The 23,050-nt window shown below is 38.0% G+C and overlaps 2 protein-coding genes across 4 annotated transcripts in view; one reads left to right on the forward strand and one right to left on the reverse strand.

Moving 5' to 3' along the window:
• Positions 1-495: 495 nt before the first annotated feature.
• Positions 496-9,392, reverse strand: LOC140925121 (uncharacterized). 3 transcript variants are annotated; one of them, XM_073375078.1, is made up of 11 exons: positions 8,207-9,392; positions 7,555-7,792; positions 7,133-7,241; positions 6,936-7,039; positions 6,618-6,745; positions 5,937-6,013; positions 5,461-5,738; positions 5,043-5,191; positions 1,497-1,574; positions 1,061-1,142; positions 496-732 (listed from the first exon to the last, which is right to left on the reverse strand). In XM_073375078.1, the coding sequence occupies exons 1-9, from the start codon at positions 9,119-9,121 to the stop codon at positions 1,524-1,526; spliced, it is 2,049 nt and encodes a 682-aa protein (XP_073231179.1). In that variant the 5' UTR covers positions 9,122-9,392; the 3' UTR covers positions 496-732; positions 1,061-1,142; positions 1,497-1,523. The 3 variants fall into 3 exon arrangements, with proteins under 3 accessions (XP_073231179.1, XP_073231176.1, XP_073231178.1); XM_073375075.1 differs by having other exon boundaries at positions 1,497-1,607; XM_073375077.1 differs by lacking the exons at positions 496-732; positions 1,061-1,142; positions 1,497-1,574 and adding an exon at positions 2,214-2,303.
• A 2,934-nt stretch (positions 9,393-12,326) lies between these two features.
• Positions 12,327-23,050, forward strand: part of LOC140924271 (D-serine dehydratase-like) — a 14,314-nt gene continuing 3,590 nt past the window's right edge. The window contains exons 1-6 of the mRNA XM_073374306.1: positions 12,327-12,500; positions 14,981-15,261; positions 16,620-16,800; positions 18,296-18,420; positions 19,036-19,225; positions 21,126-21,231. Coding sequence (XP_073230407.1) covers positions 12,361-12,500; positions 14,981-15,261; positions 16,620-16,800; positions 18,296-18,420; positions 19,036-19,225; positions 21,126-21,231 — 1,023 coding nt within the window. The 5' untranslated portion in view covers positions 12,327-12,360. The remainder of the gene's footprint in view (positions 12,501-14,980; positions 15,262-16,619; positions 16,801-18,295; positions 18,421-19,035; positions 19,226-21,125; positions 21,232-23,050) is intronic.

The raw sequence follows: 23,050 nt of genomic DNA on the forward strand, positions 1-23,050 counted from the left end.
GAAAAATAAGGCATGATCATGAGAAACGAGTAATACAGAAAAAAAAGACTGAGACAAACTTTCATTTAATTACACGGTCCAAAGGTTTTGATTTGGGGGCGAAATGAACGTAAGCCCACTCAGAAGGGCAAAACCAACATCACCATTATTAAAGCAAATGAAGCAGGCCGTTTAGATACAAGTGGTTTCGATACGGACTTTTGCAGCCAAACTATATATAACTTTCGACATAAAAAAATGTTGTCAGCGTGTTTACAAGACTAAACAGGCATGAATTCGTTCTAAAGGTTAAAAGAACAATGGATAAATATCGGGCGGATTGTCTAAAGTTCAAGCAAACTGACATCGGGAGAATGCCCTTTGGGACGAAATGACCTGTTGCTGCAGCGAACCTAGTATGAAGCGTATGAAGTGACTAACTCGAAGGAAACAAAAGTGAGAAGAATGGAAACCAGTGTAAAGCTCTCGGTTACTAGGGCGGAGCCACTGGCCTTCCCTCAACTTAATCGACTCACATCGAAAAGACTTGGCTATTAATGAATTGTTTCGACATGAAAAAAACAGAAGGTTAACTTACATTTCGGTAGGCATCTAGTTGATACTCAGCAACATAATTTTGAACTTCGTCCGGATACTTCTTGTTTTTCTGAAGGATGGTTAGTTTTGAAACAACTTCTTGCTGCTTTCTAGTCCAAAATGCCAGCTTAGCTTTTATTTCCTGTTTTAGGAGAACTAATAATAAGGTTCGCGTTAAAAGTGTATTATAATCAACATTTGTAAAAAGTCAGAGAGTAAATTTTCACTAATTACGATAAAAAATTTAAGAAACATCCCATTCTCGTTTTTCAAAGGGTTAATAATATTTCATGCTTTTCTCATGTAATACACAAAAATATATTTGCAGTAATTACAGCCTTTTAACTGTGTAACAGGCACATTATAAAACTGAAAACTGGTCCTGATGTATGACGCACAGAACATGTAAGGGATGGGTAAATAGGTTTAAACGCAACTTGTTAAGTAAACAATCACCACTGTAATTATGTTGGTCCACTTTTACCTGTATCTTTGATGTCAATTGTGACTGAGTGGGTTCCCCAATCTCTCAAAAATGTTTCTGATTTTTTCAGATTAGTGTAATGCTAAAGAAAATAAAATTAATTAAAAAACAAAACAAAATAGCAACAAATATGATAACACAAAAATAACCATAACAAAATAATAATAATACTAATTAAAAAAATAACCACAACAATAACAACAATCAGAACAAAAATACAATACTAGGCTGCATCAACCACTGAAATACTTTTCCTCAGATACTCTGGAATAATGAACATAATATATATTATATTGAACCGTGGAGTTAACAAATCAATTAAGAGAAGAACATTTGAGATACTCTGTGAGAAAATTTTCTCAGGTAGTTAGAAACCTAAATTAGGAAAAATAATTAACACATACAAAAAAGATAGACAATTCTGGCCAAGAATTACCTGATCAACTGCAAAAATTTCTTCATGTTATGTATCCCAGAAGCGCTCAGGCATTACTATGAGTGCCAGGACTTCAGCCTGGGTGAACCAGAAAGGATAGACAACATTTCCCTACATCGAACGTGACAGAATAACTATTAATGTTATATATCCCAGAAGCGCTCAGGCATTACTTTTAATGCAAGGACTTCAGCCTGGGTGAACCAGAAAGGATAGACAACATTTCCCTACATAGAACGCCATTGAATAACTATTAATGTTATATATCCCAGAAGCGCTCAGGCATTACTATGAATGCCAGGACTTCAACCTGGGTGAACCAGAAAGGATAGACAACATTTCCCTACATTGAACATGAACGAATAACTATTAATGTTATATATCCCAGAAGCGCTCAGGCATTACTTTGAATGCAAGGACTTCAGCCTGGGTGAACCAGAAAGGATAGACAACATTTCCCTACATCGAACGTGAACGAATAACTATTAATGTTATATATCCCAGAAGCGCTCAGGCATTACTTTGAATGCAAGGACTTCAACCTGGGTGAACCAGAAAGGATAGACAACATTTCCCTACATCGAACGCCATTGAATAACTATTAATGTTATATATCCCAGAAGCGCTCAGGCATTACTATGAATGCCAGGACTTCAACCTGGGTGAACCAGAAAGGATAGACAACATTTCCCTACATTGAACATGAACGAATAACTATTAATGTTATATATCCCAGAAGCGCTCAGGCATTACTTTGAATGCAAGGACTTCAGCCTGGGTGAACCAGAAAGGATAGACAACATTTCCCTACATCGAACGTGAACGAATAACTATTAATGTTATATATCCCAGAAGCGCTCAGGCATTACTTTGAATGCAAGGACTTCAACCTGGGTGAACCAGAAAGGATAGACAACATTTCCCTACATCGAACGCCATTGAATAACTATTAATGTTATATATCCCAGAAGCGCTCAGGCATTACTATGAATGCCAGGACTTCAACCTGGGTGAACCAGAAAGGATAGACAACATTTCCCTACATCGAACGTGACCAAATAACTATTTATGTTATATATCCCAGAAGCGCTCAGGCATTACTATGAATGCCAGGACTTCAACCTGGGTGAACCAGAAAGGATAGACAACTTTTCCCTACGTGGAACGTGAACGAAAAACTATTAATGTTATATATCCCAGAAGCGCTCAGGCATTACTATGAATGCCAGGACTTCAACCTGGGTGAACCAGAAAGGATAGACAACATTTCCCTACATCGAACGTGAACGAATAACTATTAATGTTATATATCCCAGAAGCGCTCAGGCATTACTTTGAATGCAAGGACTTCAACCTGGGTGAACCAGAAAGGATAGACAACATTTCCCTACATCGAACGCCATTGAATAACTATTAATGTTATATATCCCAGAAGCGCTCAGGCATTACTATGAATGCCAGGACTTCAACCTGGGTGAACCAGAAAGGATAGACAACATTTCCCTACATCGAACGTGACCGAATAACTATTTATGTTATATATCCCAGAAGCGCTCAGGCATTACTATGAATGCCAGGACTTCAACCTGGGTGAACCAGAAAGGATAGACAACTTTTCCCTACGTGGAACGTGAACGAAAAACTATTAATGTTATATATCCCAGAAGCGCTCAGGCATTACTATGAATGCCAGGACTTCAACCTGGGTGAACCAGAAAGGATAGACAACATTTCCCTACATCGAACGTGACCGAATAACTATTTATGTTATATATCCCAGAAGCGCTCAGGCATTACTATGAATGCCAGGACTTCAACCTGGGTGAACCAGAAAGGATAGACAACATTTCCCTACATCGAACGTGACCGAATAACTATTAATGTTATATATCCCAGAAGCGCTCAGGCATTACTATGAATGCCAGGACTTCAACCTGGGTGAACCAGAAAGGATAGACAACTTTTCCCTACGTGGAACGTGAACGAATAACTATTAATGTTATATATCCCAGAAGCGCTCAGGCATTACTATGAATGCCAGGACTTCAACCTGGGTGAACCAGAAAGGATAGACAACTTTTCCCTACGTGGAACGTGAACGAATAACTATTAATGTTATATATCCCAGAAGCGCTCAGGCATTGCTATAAGTGCCAGGACTTCAACCTGGGTGAACCAGAAAGGATAGACAACATTTCCCTACATCGAACGCCATTGAATAACTATTAATGTTATATATCCCAGAAGCGCTCAGGCATTACTATGAATGCCAGGACTTCAACCTGGGTGAACCAGAAAGGATAGACAACTTTTCCCTACATCGAACGTGAACGAATAACTATTAATGTTATATATCCCAGAAGCGCTCAGGCATTGCTATAAGTGCCAGGACTTCAACCTGGGTGAACCAGAAAGGATAGACAACATTTCCCTACATCGAACGTGACCGAATAACTATTAATGTTATATATCCCAGAAGCACTCAGGCATTACTATGAATGCCAGGACTTCAACCTGGGTGAACCAGAAAGGATAGACAACTTTTCCCTACATCGAACGTGACCGAATAACTATTAATGTTATATATCCCAGAAGCGCTCAGGCATTACTATGAATGCCAGGACTTCAACCTGGGTGAACCAGAAAGGATAGACAACATTTCCCTACATCGAACGTGACCGAATAACTATTAATGTTATATATCCCAGAAGCGCTCAGGCATTACTATGAATGCCAGGACTTCAACCTGGGTGAACCAGAAAGGATAGACAACATTTCCCTACATCGAATGTGAACGAATAACTATTAATGTTATATATCCCAGAAGCGCTCAGGCATTACTTTGAATGCCAGGACTTCAACCTGGGTGAACCAGAAAGGATAGACAACTTTTCCCTACATCGAACGCCATTGAATAACTATTAATGTTATATATCCCAGAAGCGCTCAGGCATTGCTATGAATGCCAGGACTTCAACCTGGGTGAACCAGAAAGGATAGACAACATTTCCCTACATCGAACGCCATTGAATAACTATTAATGTTATATATCCCAGAAGCGCTCAGGCATTACTATGAATGCCAGGACTTCAACCTGGGTGAACCAGAAAGGATAGACAACATTTCCCTACATCGAACATGACCGAATAACTATTAATGTTATATATCCCAGAAGCGCTCAGGCATTACTATGAGTGCCAGGACTTCAACCTGGGTGAACCAGAAAGGATAGACAACATTTCCCTACAGCAAGCATGATTCAGTAACTAATGTGTACCAGAATTGTCAGACATTATGTTGAACATAATATGATTGACAAAAAAGTGATTAAACAGAACTATAAATTCCAAAACAATAATTTTACATTTTAATGTAACTTCAAGGAAAAAATTTCTTAAAAAATCAAGCAATAATGATTGTGACATGCTGCTGCAGGTGGAAACATTTTATTATTTTAAATGCTTTTTTTTTCTTGGTAAGCTACTGTATGTCAGAGTATACTTAAGTTCTCTGTTGCAGTAAATCTTTTCAACAACTTGAGTGCACCTGAACCATTTCTTCACAAAATGTAACCTGATTTAACAGGTATGTCTCCGCAACATCTTTGTTCTGGAAAAAGGACTTAAGATTTTCCTTGGGTAGTGATCGCGTAACAATCTCGTCAATGTTCTCCAGGAACCGGCGTTCAGTTGACCCTGGGAAATTTAAGAATATTATGTTCAATTTATTGTTCAAACCTATCTTATCTGTTTTTTTTGGGTTGCACATTGTCAACATAGGTAATTACTTGATTAGTAACCAAAGTTTTTGATTGAGGATAAGATTGATGGTATGGTAAAAAATGAAACAGAGAATGTCTATCTATGATTGAAAAAAAAATACACTAAATCCTGGACTGAATAACTTTAATTCATTACTTATTGGTCATCTGTTAACTCCTTAAAACAGATAGAGAACTGTGTACCTGAAAATGATATTACTTGAAAGTTGTGCCTCTCAATAGCACTTTCCTGCCCTGGTTTTGTCTTGACCAGAATCCTGTCTCTCCCCTTCATACTGTCAGGACCATACTCAGAGAGAACATAATTGCAGTCCTTGAGGCTTCCACAGTCATAGGCAAACATCCCAAGTGAAATTAACAATTGCTCAGTGTTTCTGAGCTCACAATGCAGAGCACACAAATTCACATCACATAGCTCCTCTTCAAGGAGAAAGAGCAAGTCATCTCTTAAACCCTTCCATCTGTCATGAAAGAAAAAGAAAAACTCTAAGAACTAACAATGTAGCTTCCGTTTTTACAGCCCAAACCCACTTACTGCAAGATACAGGCAAGTAGAATTTCAAAGTGATTCAAAATATGTTTCTTTCTAAAAAGTAAATTACCATAACATAAGTTGTACATTTTTTGTAACTTTGATACAGGAAAACACAGGAACCTACCCCCCAATATTGGCTTTGCTTTTTAGGAAACACTCAGCACAGGCTTCGCCACGAGGAACGCCAGGACAGTCACATCCCTATAAACAAATGGCATGTAGAACTTGATTAAGAAATAAATTAGACCCACTAATAGGCCATTTTATGGTTGAGAGCTTAGTATTCAAGCCTTTGAGTGCGAATGCGAGGCTGAAGTTTACCTTGTTTAGATACAAACCTCTTTACTTTTCTTATTTTATGGTTTAAAAATAGTAGTTTTAGCACAAGAAAAATGAGATTATACGAGAGGTTATATCAAAAGAAGGTCAACTCTAGCCTTCATAATAACCACATGTTTACCACATCATAAAAATAGTAATAATTAAAGGATAGGGAGTGGGGGCGACAATGACCAGAGGTTCAAACGCTTTTGCTCCAACACCATGCTTTGTGTAAAACACGCGTGATCAGATTAAGAGGGTAAAAAGTCACGTGCGTGATCACATTGCGTTTGGTATATTCCATCCCTTCTTAGTGGAAGTCCAAAGGACTGCTGGCTACATACAACCTGGAGATTAGAATTGCTGGCTCCTCTTGTTGCCCGCAATTATTTATACATCTCAGCATTTCCGAAAACACAGACACGCTTAAATTTAATCACAAACAGAGTGCATCATGCATTTAACAAATTAAGGTAAAACCTACCCTTATAACTTTGCAGAATACACAGCATTCTGTGTCTAACCCTCTCTTACAAAGGCCATCACAATTCTTGTTGGCATCGGCGCCTTTCCGCTTGATAAGCATAATCAGAGCTTTATAATCAAGGGTAACTGTCAAAAAAGACAAGAATATGAATAATTAATATCATGCTGAAGTTAAAAAATAGATATACAACAAATCTCTTTGATCGTAGATTTTGTACTTAACACCGTACTTTGTAAAGTACAGAGTCAACTCAATACTTGGCTAGACATAAATCATCAAAAAAAAGTACTAAAAGTGTTAAGGGTAATTAATTACCTGTAAATTTAACTTTAAAGTGCCTTCCATCAACCCATATGCCATGTTTCTTTATTGCCTCTTTCTGACGGTTGATGTCTTTAATAAGGGCCTCAACATCTTCCCTATACAAAAAGAAAAGGAAATTTAATTAACAACTTTTGTTCACATTTATAAGGTTTTGTGAGTGACTAAATAAGACTGCAGATGGTTCTAACCTGTTTTCTTGGCAATTAGCAACAGCTACTGGGTAGACACTTTTACAGCTTTCACTTGAAGCATGTTCAACATCGATAGGCACAATACCAAACAATACCTGGTGCCGACCTGTGAAGGCAAGGAAGCACATGAATACTCTGTAACTTAACAATAATAATGGTGACTATGGTTTAAAACTTGTAATCACAAACTGACATTGCAGTAATAGCGACTGATGTCTTAATTAAAATGCACAAGTGACATTTGATGATGATAGGGCTGATCGATGCACATGTCACTTAACAGATGGGAAATAATATATCTTGCAGAACCTCGACATAAGTAACTGTGGCCTCAATTTGGTAACCAAGTTCCAAGCACAAAAATTATGCTGTGTTTCTGGGAATTTTAAAGCATAAACAAATATTATTGTCAAACATACCACAAAATGGTCTTCCGTCTAGCTTGAGGTTGACATCCAGATCTTCCTTGTCAGGGTCATGCAGTCGAGCCTCTCTAGCAGCCCAAGCCACTGCTGATGACAGGTTCACCTGGTAGCCATGTGGTCCTCCATCTGGTAAAGGTCTGATGCCCAAAGCTTTTTTGACCACACCAAATATCATCTGGCGCAATGCCTTTATTTGGTTCTTATTCAACAGGATTGGAATGTCAGTTTTAGCCTACAGAGACAAGTGGAGGAAAAATGCTTCTTGAATAGAATGCTACATTCAACTAACCATATTACTTTGGTCGAGTAATATGGCATCACATCTCACATCTCACATCAAAAAGAGTCATTGAGAATGATAGTAACAATAATAATAATAATAATAATAATAATAATAATAACAATAACAATAATAACAATAATAATAATTCACATATTTATACAGGATTGCTGCATCAGTTTTAAGAAAAACCTGCTATCAATGCAGGTCCTGTAATCACATTGTGCCTTTTCTGTTCATGTAAGCTTAATCGGGCTTAAGCACAAACTAATGAGTTCTTATCAGAAATCCAAATATTCACAAAAAAAACTAAGACAGAAAAACAGTTTTTTAAATCTATAACAAAATTTTAACGTTATGACTTACGCCGGTTCGTCCTAGCTGAGAAATGTTAAGCAACATTTGCCAGGCTTGGTCTGGGATCCTCGACTGAAGTTTGAAATACAGCAAAGTCCAGTCTGGCACTCGAAGCGATTGCAAAAACTTTACACAGCTGTCACCCAATATAGTTTCCAGCGCTTGCAATGGACTGCTGCTGTTGCTTCTTAATTTTTCAGCGATGTCGCTGAGCACTCGTGCGACCTCGGGACGGTGCTTTTCATTGACAATAACATCAGCGAGATAGATCCGGAATTTATCGCACACATCGCTGATCGAGGTCCACACATCTTGATCGGCGATCTGCTCCTGTTTCGCATCTCCCTCGCTTTTGTTCGTCTCTGGCCTTTGCCCGCTTTCAATTAATTGCTTCAATTTCTTTACATCTTCAGACAGGGATTCTAGCTGCCTCTGGGCTCGATCGAGATGGGCTTTAAGTCGTTCGTTTTCCCTTTCGATTGCGGATGCAACATCACTAGCGGCTTTAAGAAGATCCCGAAAGTCGGCTCCGCTAGCGCTTGACTCTAGTCGAATATCGCTTGTTTCCGTTTCGACTTTTCCAATTTTGAGCGAATTTATTGCATCAACCAGCCATTGATACTGCTCTGCTTCTCCTTCTTTAAATTTCTGCCGGACGATAGCAGAAACAACTCCAAATAGAGTGGCGATAGCCACTTCGCTGTCTTGAATGTGCCGGCGATCGAAACTCCCGCCATTTTTCAACTCCGAGAGCTGCACCATGGTAAATTCACCAGGAAAATTCCGAACTAATGGGCTGCTTGACAAAAACTTGTTAGGTTTAACTCCACATATCTTGGCATCCAAAACATACCATTGCCTCGATTCATCAGCATCTGAAGGAGAGTGGAGCAATTCAACCCTCCGAAGTTCGGAGGGATCCATTGCTGCACGTCGACCGCGGGAAAACTTCCCGCTTTTGACTACGCATACTAATATGAAATCCAATCTCTAAAATGTCAACAGCTGATCCGGCTCCTAAAAAAACAGACTTCATCATACGCAGCAGGAATAGATATTGTACAAGAAAAAGGCAGCGTGTCAAAAGCAATTAACTACAAGCTGTCAAAGCGATGATGGAAACTTAGCCGGATTATGACGTCAACCATAGCAACGAGCCTCTTCGAATTTTTGAACTTCCGCTTACCTGAGGCTCGTAATGCTTTTGTGAAGCTCGTTGATGCTGGCTGTGGTCGGAATTTTGTCAACGTACTTTTCCAGCCCTTTTTTAAATCTACTTTCGACAGTCTGGCCTTTTCAATCTTCAATTCAATATACTTAGAGAGTCTTTCAAATACCTTAACGGATGTATTTCGGTCGGATGGGACTCAGTGCCATATCTATAATCCGCCATTTCTTAATCTTCTGCATAATTATGTAATACACCTCTTTTTGTAAATTAAGTAAGGGTTATCGGCCTGAAGCGAGGGGTTATGTGATTTATTCCCCTCGTGCGTTGCCCGAGGGGAATAAATCACATAACCACGAGCTAAAGGCTGATAAATGGCTTATTTTTACATTGGCGAGGATTCCTCAAGGGATGCAAAAATACATTGACGAAAAATGTCTCCATTGTTCATTTTTCTTTTGTTTTTTAACACTCCATGATGGCACTGGTGGGATTCACAAGTTTCTCGGCTTTTTAATTATGTTAGTTTCTCAAAGTTGCATTTCGAATTAGTTGTTCGTAGAGAATGCTAGAAACAGCCTAAAGAGCCTAGCAGTGTCGACCGATTTAGATCTATCAGAAGTAGAGCCGTTTATTTCTCAAACTAAAGCAGCCTTAATGGCGGTACTGCAATTGAGCTTTCGGAAACAACAGATTAACAGATTCTTCCGATTTGGTCACCTGAATCAAAAGGTTAAAGAGTCTCGGGATTGTTCTGAAACATGCAAGGCTCGCGTTCTCTCCCAAGGTTAGGATTTTACCTTTCGCCGCACCTTTATGTTTCTGCTTGTGGCCGCGATGCACATACGAACAGCTGTTATTACAGCTGCGACAACATATCATCAATCAGCGGTAACTTGTACAAAAGATAGTAGATACTGACTACATATCAAACCGAGAGAGAGGTCTTTAGGGGAAAAACTCAAACTGAGGTCTTGCTGTATTGACTGAGCTATAAACCAAGACTGAGGTTTGAGATTTTCCTGTAAAGACTGAGTGTTCGAGGTTAACGAGTTATTTATCATATGGCTTTTTTTGGCCAAGATAATTCACGCAGAAGTGATCACTTCACTAAAGAGTTTTCTGTCCATAAAATCTTTTTTGTGGCTGAGACTCCATCACGTATGTATAAAAAGGTGAAGCAAACGTTGTGGTTTCAGCTTGAGAGAAGTCTCCATCATCGTTTTAAGGAATTCAATGGAAAAAAGTCGTGAAAGTTGTACTTATCACAAACTGTGACATGGCGGAAAAGATCACGGTGAAACGAAGTGGTCAAATTTAGTCATCACTAAATTACACAGATCACAGATTAAAGATACGACACTTACTACACCTAGTACTACACTTACTACAGCTACTATACTTACTGACGTTGCAACGTGACACTTACGAAAGCCACTACAGCTACTACTCTTACTACAGCTACTACACTTACTACACGTTAATACTACAGCTACTACACTTACTAAACTTACTACAGATACTACACTTACTACAGCTACTAGGGCGTCGATAAAACCTGGAACACGGCATTCCGGAACATGCTAGAACATTGCGGAACATCCTAGAACATGAAAAAATGAAAATTATTTTCATGAAAAAAAATATATATATATATAATTTTTGTAAAAATTAACAATAACGTATAACAACAAAAAAAAAAAAAAAAAAACGAAAAATAAAGAAATAAAGAAAAAGAAACTGCATGGTATCATCTCTGAGTATGAGAAAACAATATTTTGCCGCAAATAATTTGTTGGGCCAGTGGGGGTTCATGCAAATGACAGTAATGAGTGAAGGCTTGCTTATAAATTCAAAATATATTAAAATGGGTCTCGAAGAGGGGGGTTTTCAAGCTTTCGCCACACAGCCACCTCTGGTAATTGTTTGCCATGCGGTTTAACGGTTATCCATTTACGGCTTTGCGACCGTAAGAACAGCTTAAGGGCTCGTCGCTTTGGACTTTGGTGGATAAGATTCACATTCGCCGTGAATAGTTGCAGTGGCAGTGGTTGCGCAGCGGTAGTTTTTTTAACTGTCATCAGTTTTCTGAATTTTAGCCGTCTTCCCGAGTCGCAAGTGAAGTCTGCGACTCGAGGAGATGGCTGAAATTCGATCAAGCTAGATCACAGCCCCCTACGCCAAGTTGAAGATGGCAATCGCCGCTGTCAAAGTGATTTGGGTATCCTCTGACGACAAAACTGGTGAGAGCGAAGCTGGTGCAAATTCGAATGCTTTGCTAACATGTGTGTTTGTTGCTTTGAATTTTGTGACGTTACTGGAGTTTAGTGAACAAGATTTCATTTTGGAAACAGTAGCGTAGCTATTCTCGGCGACTAGGGTTTCTTAAATTAAATCCTTATGTTGATTTGCGTCAGATAACAAAGTTGACTATCCATCCCACATAATTACAAAAAAAAAACAATCTTGAGTTCTGCAGAATAAAATAATGACCCAATAAGGGAACTTCAACTTTTATGGGAGGGGCTGTAGTGATTCCCGTGATCATAGGGATCCACACAGACTTCCTATGCCCGTTTCAGACTCCAGACATGACACTGACACGACGGAACCAAATGCTCCGAGATGATGATATATTTAGCAAGGTGGAACACAAAAAAAAACAAACAAAGACTTTGACCCGGACACTACAGCTACTACATCCACTACATTTACTTACCGATACTACAGTTGCTACAGCTACTACACTTACTAGACTTACTACCCACTACAGCTAGTACAGCTACTACGGCTACCACAGCTTCTACAGCTACCACAGCTACTACACTTACTACAGCTACTACAGCTATGACACTCACTACAGCTACTACATGGGGTCAAACTTCTCCACCTACAGCCATGAAATGGCACTGGGGTCACAGGACATTTCATGGGGTCATACATGACCCACTGACCTTGTAATTTGTGAAAAAGTTTCGCTATCCATTCATCCACGATGCAAAAAGTCTCTCAGTTGCGCTCTCCTGCCTTTCTTGTAGACTTAGCAACTGTAAAAAACAACTGCAAAGTCATGATTGAAAAGTGCAAAAGTCTTGGAGTCCAACTAAGAACGAATATGAAGACACACAGGACTCTGTGAGTATCTGTCATGATCTGTAATTTCTACAGCTTAGAACGGTGGAATAAGTAATGTTTAATACACGATCGGGAGGGTTTTATCGGGGTATAAAGCCACTCGGCGCCCCGATAAAACCCGACCCGCGAGTTTATTGAACGGCTTCAGAAACATTCCTGGAAAAGCGTGTCTTATTGGAGTTGATAACAATGACGCTTTTTGTGAACGTTGGAAATTAGCATACGAAAAACACACTACGTTTGTTATAGTACTGCTACATGAGAAATTTCTGCAATTTGATGGGCTTAGAGCAGTGGTATTTCAGATTAATTTGAAATACCTACATGTGAAAATTACAAACCTTGTGTGGGTAGTAGTATAAACAAATAATAACATGATTTGCACGTGATATTTGGCATAGATAACACTCGTGATATCTCAGGCGGCTCAACCTCACGTTACGAGGGAAGGGTGTAATGTAATTTACATACTATAGGTGATGCGCCGGTGTCGCGTTACAGTCGACCATTGAAAATATAAGAGACTTGGTATGAGAAGTATATTACTGAGATCTGTGAACGTTAAATGACGCTTAACCTTACTTTATCTTAAATGAAATGAATAAAAAAAGACTTACCTGCAATGTATTCCACCGCATTTTGGTGTTTGATTGTCGTTTACTGTTTTTTTTGGCTTTATTGCGTAACCACTGTTACTCCTTTCATAGAACGAAGTGAAGGCTGGTCACTTCGATCTGTCAGGGCCCTGGACCAGTCGCAACAAGAATGCCATTTTTTTTGCCGAAATTCAAATCTGCTGCAAATTTTTCTGCTCTGGCCTAAGAGGGAAACCTCTTCTTCCTCTCTGGGAGATCGGCTCGAAAAAAGATCCTTAATTTCCCCATTAAATCGAGCCATTTGTCCCCGACTTCGAGGCATGTGTGGCTTTCGTCCAGTGCCTGTGACCACTGTTGCGCTTACCAACTAATTTGCATTATGATAATTAGCACCTACACGACAGTTGCAAGCACTCACTTTTTCACAGTGCAAGAGCCTAGTTGACATCATTTCCGTCCTGGCAACCGTCGTGTAAGTGCTAATTGTCATAATGCAAATTAGTTGGTAAGTGCAACAGGCTTTTTAGTTTGACAGTGTTTTACCAGGGTTTAAAATATAAGAACGTGACAGATTTTAGCGGACGTGATAGGTCATAAATTATTAATGAGTTTTGAAGGTGTGGATTGAGGTGTGTGGGTGGGAAAATGAGGGAATCTAACCGACGCATGAATTTAAGTCTGGGATAAAGCAGGGAGAATTTTTTGTCGTAAAAGAGACCATGCGAATACACCGTATCCCTGTACAGGCATGGGTAAAATTACTTCATTTTATTCTATATTTTTACTTCTATGTTATAATTCACAAAGGTTTCCCATCACTGTGAATGCCAAAAAAAAAAGAAACAAACAACAGGAAAAAAACAATAATAAATAAATAAATAAATGAAATAAGATGATGAATAAAATCAATAGAGGAGATTAAAATAATTAGTAACAGCAAATTTAAATGCGTCCATGGAAGGCTTATCTAGTATTAAGGAAGGTAAAGTGTTCCATTCTATTAGAGTTCTAGTAAAAAAAATTCTACTCATAGGTATTGGTGTTATTACCAATGTTTATAAACTTGCTGCTATGATAAGAGTATGTATTAAACACAGGTTGGGCATGCAATTTACTCCAGATTATTGACCCTAATTTTATCGTTCACTATTTTGTACATGGCAGTAAGTCGAGCAATTTTGCATCTCAGTTCTAGTGAATGAGCCTGTAACCATAACTACGGGTAGAGAGCCTCTTACCCTGGAGAAACGGCTAGTTTACCTGACAGAAAGGTGATGCAACATTTGCCAAATCATGATTGCCTTTTATATAAAGTATGTGGCAAATGTGTTGTCCTACTTGTAGAGCGAAATGGTGTATCTGGTCCGTCATGTTTAATAAGCTTTTTTATTAAATAAGCACCAATGAAATACCAGGGGAGCTTTCGCACGAAAACTTGATATCTTCATTGTGAAAATAACATGTTATCTTCTCATGTGAAAATATCACCTTTGCTATGGCTACATAATAAATCGCCCCTCTCACATCAAAAACTATTAAAGTGAAATGGTTTGGTATTTCATTGGTGTTTATATAATAAATAGAACATTACATGGCCACTTGTAGATACGAAATTTCTATTCTCGTGTTGAAAAAAATATATTTTTTAACACTCAAAGAGAAATTTCATATCTTGGCAAGGCCATGTAATATCCTCTATAAATTATTACTGATCTGATAAGAGATCTATGCCAGTGCTTTCTATTTTTTTTCTTTAAGCCTATATTTTTTATATTATAATTATTTGATACAAATGTATTCAAAAACTAAGGCTTGTCAGCAACCTTTGATATTTGTAATATCACCTGCTGTAATCAAAGATTGTTTTTGTTCCATTTGCTTAAGGCAAGCTGGCGAACTTATGACTGGTGGCACAAAAAGGTGCCTTTCAGTTTCAACTTTAGCAGAAGCAGAATTTTATGCTGATGGAGGCTTTGATGACATCACTTATGCCTACCCACTGTCACCTGACAAAGTACCACAGGCTGCCCAACTGTTGAGTCGACTTCAAAACTTTCATGTACTAATTGATAACCATGTGGTGCTTGACTCATTGGTAGCTAACCAACCTCCACAAGGAAAAAGATGGTCAGTTTTTCTTAAAGTTAACTGTGGCTATAACCGAGGTAATTCCTTTTAAACAATAAGTGTAGTATTTTAACAAAAATGGATTTAGCGGTTCAAAGAGCCATTATCCAGGGGTAGGTTTCTCTTAACCCCAATATCAGTGTGCAAATTCTCCACACTGTTCTCTATGTATTTCCCATGGAGCACTGATAAAGAGAAGTTGTTTAACAATGTGATCTTTTGTTAACCTGGTGATCATGTTCAATTGCTTCTCTTACCTTTTGGTCTCATTTAACTAAAATACACTGGGTAACCCTGAAAGGAACTTTAAATTCCCACCCCTCCCCCCCATCCACACTGTGACCCTTGGTCCCCCAACCTCAACTGTTGAAGACCTAATTAGCCTTTGGTTAAAATGAAATAAATTATTAATTAAAATTAATTGTAGTTAATGATTAGTAATAATATTAAATAATGATGACAATGACAATGATATGCCATAATCTTGATAAGGATTATGTACTTTTGTGGAGAATCATTTATAATGCCTCAATTCAATCACCCAAATGGCAACACTTCATTGGTTAGACACAATCAGTTCAGTGTGTGACAAACGCAGACTGCAGACTTGCAGACTTGCAGTCTGGCAGGTAAACGAGGTAAACATTGTTGTGAACCGCTTTAACACATTCTCTATCCCTAAACTTTAAGTCTACTAAAAGTCTAGTTTAGGGATAGGTAATCTGTTAGAGCATTTGACAACAATGTTTTCCTCGTTTACCTGCCAGTCTGCAAGTCTGCACTCTATGTTTGTCGCACACCGCAATCAGTCCTATGTTGTAGAGGAAATGACAAGATAATCCTGAGTCTAATATTATCCACCATTATTCTGTTAGGAAATTGAATGCAAATGGTAGTGTTTGTTACTTCAAGTAATATATCAAGCATGAGACGTAGTGTTTCATCACTGGATGAAAGACTGAGAAGAGAGTTGAAAATGCAATGTGCAGCAGAGTATTTTTGACGAACTTTGAGGTGTTTTCATCTTGTGATGAAACACTGTGTCGAATGCGTGATATTACTTCCCGTACAAGATGATTTTAAAAGGAGAAATTACAGATGCAAAAGAGAGCAGTTTTTAATCTCATTTCCAAACACTCATTAACCATTAATTTGCTTTGTATTTTCTTTATGAATTATTAAGGAGTTTTAACATTATTGATCACAAAATTCTGTAATCTTTAAATGTCTTAACTTTTTGTAATATGTGAATTTCTGTGTGGTGCAGACTTCATTTGCATCAAGATGTGTGGAAAAATACACAAAGTTTTATGTTTTTAACGAATTTTGTTGGTATGGCCAATCTCGGGCGACAGGTTGAAGTTTGAAGTGGTAAATATTTCCACATCTGTTTCAGCGGGTGTGTCATATGATGATCCTAAAGGTTTGGAACTGGCCAAGGAGATAGCTTCAAAGGAGTGTTTGACATTAAAAGGACTTTATATTCATGAAGGAAATGCATATAATTGTGCTGGTGAAGGAAAAATTAAAGAGACAACATCAGAAGCATTGACAAAACTGCAAATCATTTTAAACAGGTAAGCTTGTTTACTTAGATAATACTTCTCCAGCACATGTGGTTATTTTTTATCAGCCCAGTTATATGTAGTTCTACCTCCATTGCTACACTTAAGATTTTTATTACAATTAAACAGACTACAATATATTATTGTTAATGTTAAAGAAACATGAATGAATTGCATCTTCCATGAGAACATGCATACACAATAGTACTAACAATAATAGGATATGATCATAATAATAAATAATAGTGCCTACTTTTCAGTGCTAAGCGCTTATTGAAAGCCAAAGAGATTTTCTCTCTGTCCATTATATGGAGGTAGTGTCCAGATGATCATCTTTGTCTGTTAAGTGGGATGATCCATTTGACTCCTCTTTGGGTATTGAACAAGTTATAGCTACGTACCTGTAGGTGGTACAATCATCTCCCTCTTAGACAAACTCTGGTAGTAGTAATCAAATATTGTCCTTTGTAGGGAGATCACCATCCAACTTATTGAAAGTCAAAGAGATTTTCTCTGTGTCCATTTTATGGAGGTTATGTCGGTTAAGATAGAGAGTTAATTACATTTGGAGGGGGTCTTAGGTGTGAGTTTTGTAGATTTAGAGGTGGTCCTAGGTCCTGGGTCTTGACTTAGGTCTTACCTTTGGGGACACCTGGAGACTGGGTACCACGAGCAATATTTGCAATATTTTTGTGTCCAGTGTAGAATAGTGAAAGAGCCAGACAAAAAATTTTTCTTAATGTATTGATATTTGATTGGGGGTGGCTACATTGTCCGAGTCTGTATTACCAACGTTTTGACGCGTAGAATATAGCTTTAATAGGAACCTCAATGTCCTGCAGGCAACGCAAAAAAGCTGGTCCAGCATGTCAAAACTATAGCAGGGAATCTCATACCCTGTCATACTGTTAAAATAACAATTCAGATCCAACACTTTGTACAAAACTAAGGAACCAAACCCTAAACTTTTAGTTTGTTGGGCCGCTTTTAAAAATGAGAAAGGAAAATCCTCCGCCTACAGCTAGCGATCAGAGGTCGATTTCTGATAGAACAAAGATAAGAAACTACAGGAAATCACTGTACAGCACAAGGCCACATGACCTCTCAGTTAAAGAAACGTTTGCTAAATCTACGCTACGAATCCTCCAAAACAGACTTTACCAGTTAAGGACAAAATGAAGGGGCTAGTGACGTATTAGCATGGGGTAAAAGCCTTGTAGGTATACCAAAACCCCTTCTTTATAGTTTACAAAGGCTAAAACACGTTTGGTGGAAAGGGTGAGTCAGGCTTATGAGCTCTTTCACAGTCTTTTCAATTTGACCACACAATCAGTGAGTTAGAATAGAACAATACTCTAAATTCACTTTAACTTTTGATCAATAGAAAAGTAGACCTCTGGAACTTGTGGGGGGAGGGGGGTCCACGGGCGCGCACCCGTCGCGCCCCCCTTCCTACGGGCCTGATTGCGGAAGTGAAAAGGTATAGTCAATTTACTCTTAATTGCAGGTTGCAAGAAGCTGGCATCGAATGTCCTGTTGTGGGGATTGGATCAACTCCAAGCTGCTCTAAGCCACCAGATGATTTGTTAAAAGGAATCACGGAATTTCATCCAGGAAATTATGTCTTTTATGGTTAGTAGGCATGAATACAGAGTAGTCAACTGAATAGAACTGTTTGCAGCTTGGTACGTTGTCTGGACTGGAGTGGTAGTAAATAAATGTAAGTGTGGTAACTTTAATATTCAACACCACAGAAGATTCCAACGTTGGTGACACATGGAAGGCATACGGATCAATCAATGTGAATGTAGGTTGAAAACTGTAAAAAATACCGAAAAGGTGCATATGATAAACAAATGATTGTAGGGATCTCTGGTATGTAGGATGCTCAAAGTCTATGCTAAGTGTCCAGTCTGACCACAGAAATCAAAGTATTGGTATATTGCAATAAAGATCGATGCTTTGGCATACAGACCAGTCTAGGATTACAAATTAAAGCAAACACTTAGCGAAATTTCCAGTCATTAAAGACGCAAAAAATCAAATTACTATAGTTACAAGCTCATAGGCATGAATTAAGTCACCAGCAATTTGATGTCTACATGCATCCACCTTAACAAGTTAGCTTTTGTTTGCTCCAGTAAGCTGTTATTGTTTTTGTTGTAACATGCCTGCTTGCAGCACCAGCCTCATATGTTCTGAAAGTGCAGAAAAAGCCCCGGTAATACGTGCATTCTTCTTTCTTAGATTATCAGCAATTCCTAATCGGTTCATGTGATATTAGTGACATTGCTGTGCGAGTCTTGACGAGAGTCATAGGAAATTATCCTGACAGAGGGCAAATCTTAATAGACTGTGGCTGGACAGGATTATCTCTTGACAGCTTTGGAAAACTGAAAACAGGATATTGTTTCTTTGAAGGACACCCTAACCTCAAGTAAGACTATTGATACTGTTATTTTGGGAAGAACATATCTTAATGTATATCTTTACATTACTCCTCGAGCCCGAATGGGCTCTGAGTCAGTAGCCCTTTAGTGCGAGAGGAATAATTGTTTTAGTAAAATCCAACTAGTTGATCAAAAATATCGAGACAGAAGAACTTAAGCTACCAAAACGCGATTCAGCCGCCATTGTTTTGGTTTTCAAAGCCGGCGCTTTTCGCTACTACTGGGCTATAACATATAGCCTAGTAGTAGCTCAACCAATCAGAATGCAGCATTGACAATGGCCCACTAGTTGGATTTTACTAAGTATACCCGAAACGTATCGTAATAAAGCTATCTTTGGCTCAGTTGCAGTAACCCATGAGTGGCAATCTTGGAAATTATCAATGGGGTTGTGGGAGCACAAACCCTGACTATATTTTAGGCCTAACCTCGGGTTAACAAAGCTTGATAGTACTTATATCTACTGGGTAAATCACTATCCATTATGAATATTTTTTGAAGAAAACCATCATCATACTGTACTTAAAAACCTGGAGCCTTGTAGGCCTCCTAGCTAAGTAGTTAGAGCGTCAAGTTTTAAAAAAACGTAGATTGCAAAATTAGCTAAAAGGAAAAAGAATCATAGTAAAACTGTTTACACGTCTACAGGATTTTTAAATCTTTTATTAGGTAAATTTAAAAGATAATTGTAAAAACATTTACCTCATAAAAGAAACTAAAAAAATAAAGGCTGGGAAATGAAAAGTCTATGACATGAGCTATTTCTTGCTCTGTAGATAACTGTTACGTGCGTGAAAGGTCATCTGTTTGATATGTATCACAAAATTTTTAATGGTAGAAGAAGCTCTTAACTTATTAAGAACTTCCAGATTTTTGGTCCATAGTACCTGCAATTGTACCTAGTAATGTTGTTCTTTACATCGTAACGTGTGTTGCTTCTTAGCTTCAGGAGAGTGCTAGGTGGAGTTGTTGTCGTTATCTAAATAGCTTTATATTCAGTATTATATAAATATACACACATCTAAGACCCTTCTGTTATTCACAGTAGGCATGTTTGCTGTTTTTAGAAGAGCATAAGCCATTAAAGTCCTAATGTTATCATTAAAAATAGATCTCCTAGAACGCACGTTTAGTTGTCGAGTTTGGCAGCTTCTGTTTTGCCGTAGTGCATTATCCACTGGATGGGGTTTGGCCCATTCTTCTAAGATCCAGGTACTGATTGTTAACCTTAGCCATTTTAAAAAACGTTTTCTGAGGCAGGAAGGTCCACTAAATAATATAGGTTACTTTTGGCTTACTTCAAATACGTTTTCACGGCTTGAGATCGACAACCACCCCGTTTTGAGACCAAAACGGCTTGAAAGATGTATCACAGCACAGGATGAATATAGTTCCTTTGATCTGTGTTGTTAGTTAGCTTATGTATGGTAAAGGAGACCAGAATTAAAAATAAAAAAAAGACAGAGTAGAACTTAAAGGGAATGTGGTGGTAATGCCACAAATGAGCAGTTACGTCCATTTGAACTTGAGCCTGCCGTGAACAAATCCGGCTAACCTTTAGCAATCTAACCGTTCGGTCACGCTGCCTTCTCAAACAGGCAGATTGGTTTCAAGTAGTATATCAAGCATAAGACATAGTGTTTCATCACCAGATGAAAGACTGAGAAGAGAGTTGAAAATGCAATGCGCAGCAGAGCTGTATTTTTGACGAACTTCGAGGTGTTTCTTCTGTTGATGAAACACTTTGCGAATACTTGATATTACTTCTCAAACAAAATGATTTTAGAAGGAGAAATTAACCACACACTCATTAAACATTAATTTCCTTTGTATTTTCTGTATGAATTATTAATGAGTTTGAGAAAGTAATTTCACTCTAACTTTTAGGCTTGTAAAAATGACTCAAGAAATTGGCATTGTAGAAGCAGCTGAAGGATCTCTGGATGTTTCTCTCTTCCCAATTGGTAAATTACTGAAGATGATACCTTATCATGTAAGTATGGCCGCCGGCTTAAATTTGTATTGTCTCCCATGTACTCAGATCATTTTCCTACCAACAGAGTCTTCTTTTCCGTGCAACAGATTCAATAAAACATAAAAACTTAAGACAGAATCCTTCAGGAAATTGAGTATTATTAATTTTCAAAGGACAAAATACTTTGTACCAGAATAATTTAAACAATATCGCATTCTTTTTTTACATTTTTCAAGGGCTATAGAATGTACTTAGTTATCTGTGATACCACCAGAGAAAATTTCTTATGGGAGCCCGAGAAAACGAAAGTCAAAATTTCACAAAATCACATCTTACACATGAAATTTTCAAAATTTTACCTGTGTTTTCACAGTCCTTGTGAAATTTGACATTTGTTTTCTCGGTCTCCCATGAGAAATAGTCTTTGGTGTTATTACAGATAGTAAATTATATCTATAGCCCTTGAAAAATGTGAAAGCAGGGCCGTAGCCAGTATGAGGCGAACCGAGGCACTCGCCTCGGTAAAATTTTACCAAATACTGTCGATTTTTATTTTTTTTATCAGACTGATAATATTAGAAGATTTCATACGGCTGATTTCGTACAACGGACCGTGTGTTCGCCTCGGTTGTAGTTTCTTCCTGGCTACGGCCCTGGAAAGAGAATGCGGTATTGTTTAAACTTTTCTGGTACAAGATTTTTGGTCACTGAAAGTTCAAATTACTCAAGTTCCTGATGGATTCCGTCTGAATCCTTTATTCTTTTTTGTTGGGCTGTTTTTTAAGAATGCCTTAGGGTTCTCTGGGTAGAACTCCAGTACTCTTCTGGCTTTTTTAAAGCGCAATTCCTGTTTATTTTATATCTCTATTGCAATAACAGTGACCTATTTATGGCTAATCATAACTTTACAAAATTCTACAGACTGATTGGCTATCAGCAGCCCTGATTTCAGCATAATTGCGCACTGTAATAGGACAATACGTGTCATGGCTAAGTAATTGGACAGTACTGGCCATTGCGCGCATGCATTTGAATGGTTTTATTTTTGGTTCACTTCTTCCAAAAAAACTCGGGGAAGATCTTTTATTTTTTAAAAACGTAAAAATTTGTTATATTTATGATTAATTGACAACAGAACTTTGTGTCCCCTAATTCGGCCTCGGTAATCATACCCGTGATTAATAAGTCCGATTGGACTACACATAGTCTGTTATCATTCTAAAAGTTTATCGAATCAGATTGTAGAAAGTAGCCTGCGTCGCAGAGGTAATTTAACCTCGGTTGGTAACGTCTGCGAAGCAGAGCTCATATCCTTGTTCAGAGCCACCAACGAATTGCCGGAAGTACGTTTTGAATTTCCTTTTATCCTGATTGGCAAATTGACAATGGTTTTGTTTTTAATGATAAAAAATGTTCACTCTACCACATCTATATACACAAAATACACTACTTACCAGGATTTGAGCATGCGCCAAAAAAAGTTTGTGGTCTGACTTTATTACTTGGTGTGATGTGATTGGATTTTGGCGAAGGAAAGAAGATTACTTGTTTATTAATCACATCTAAGTCTTACCAAAGCAACATATTTATGAATGTCGTAATAAATGCACTTATCCTTCCTTTGCACTTTTTTTAAAATAAAGTCAGTTATGTTCACCAGTATGAGAAACGTATGAAATCGAATAACAAAGTTAACGACCAGCAAAGTAAATGGGAATAGTTTCAGTTATTTTGTCGCGGTAGTGAGAATTAAAATTCAAACAATCTTATGTCCTATTTTTGTAATAGTCGCAACAGTACCTAAATATTCTTTGTAGTGTTATTATTATGATGTACA

This window comes from Porites lutea, chromosome 14 (genome assembly GCF_958299795.1).
Source record: "Porites lutea chromosome 14, jaPorLute2.1, whole genome shotgun sequence".
In the NCBI taxonomy this organism is placed as follows: Eukaryota; Metazoa; Cnidaria; class Anthozoa; order Scleractinia; family Poritidae; genus Porites; species Porites lutea.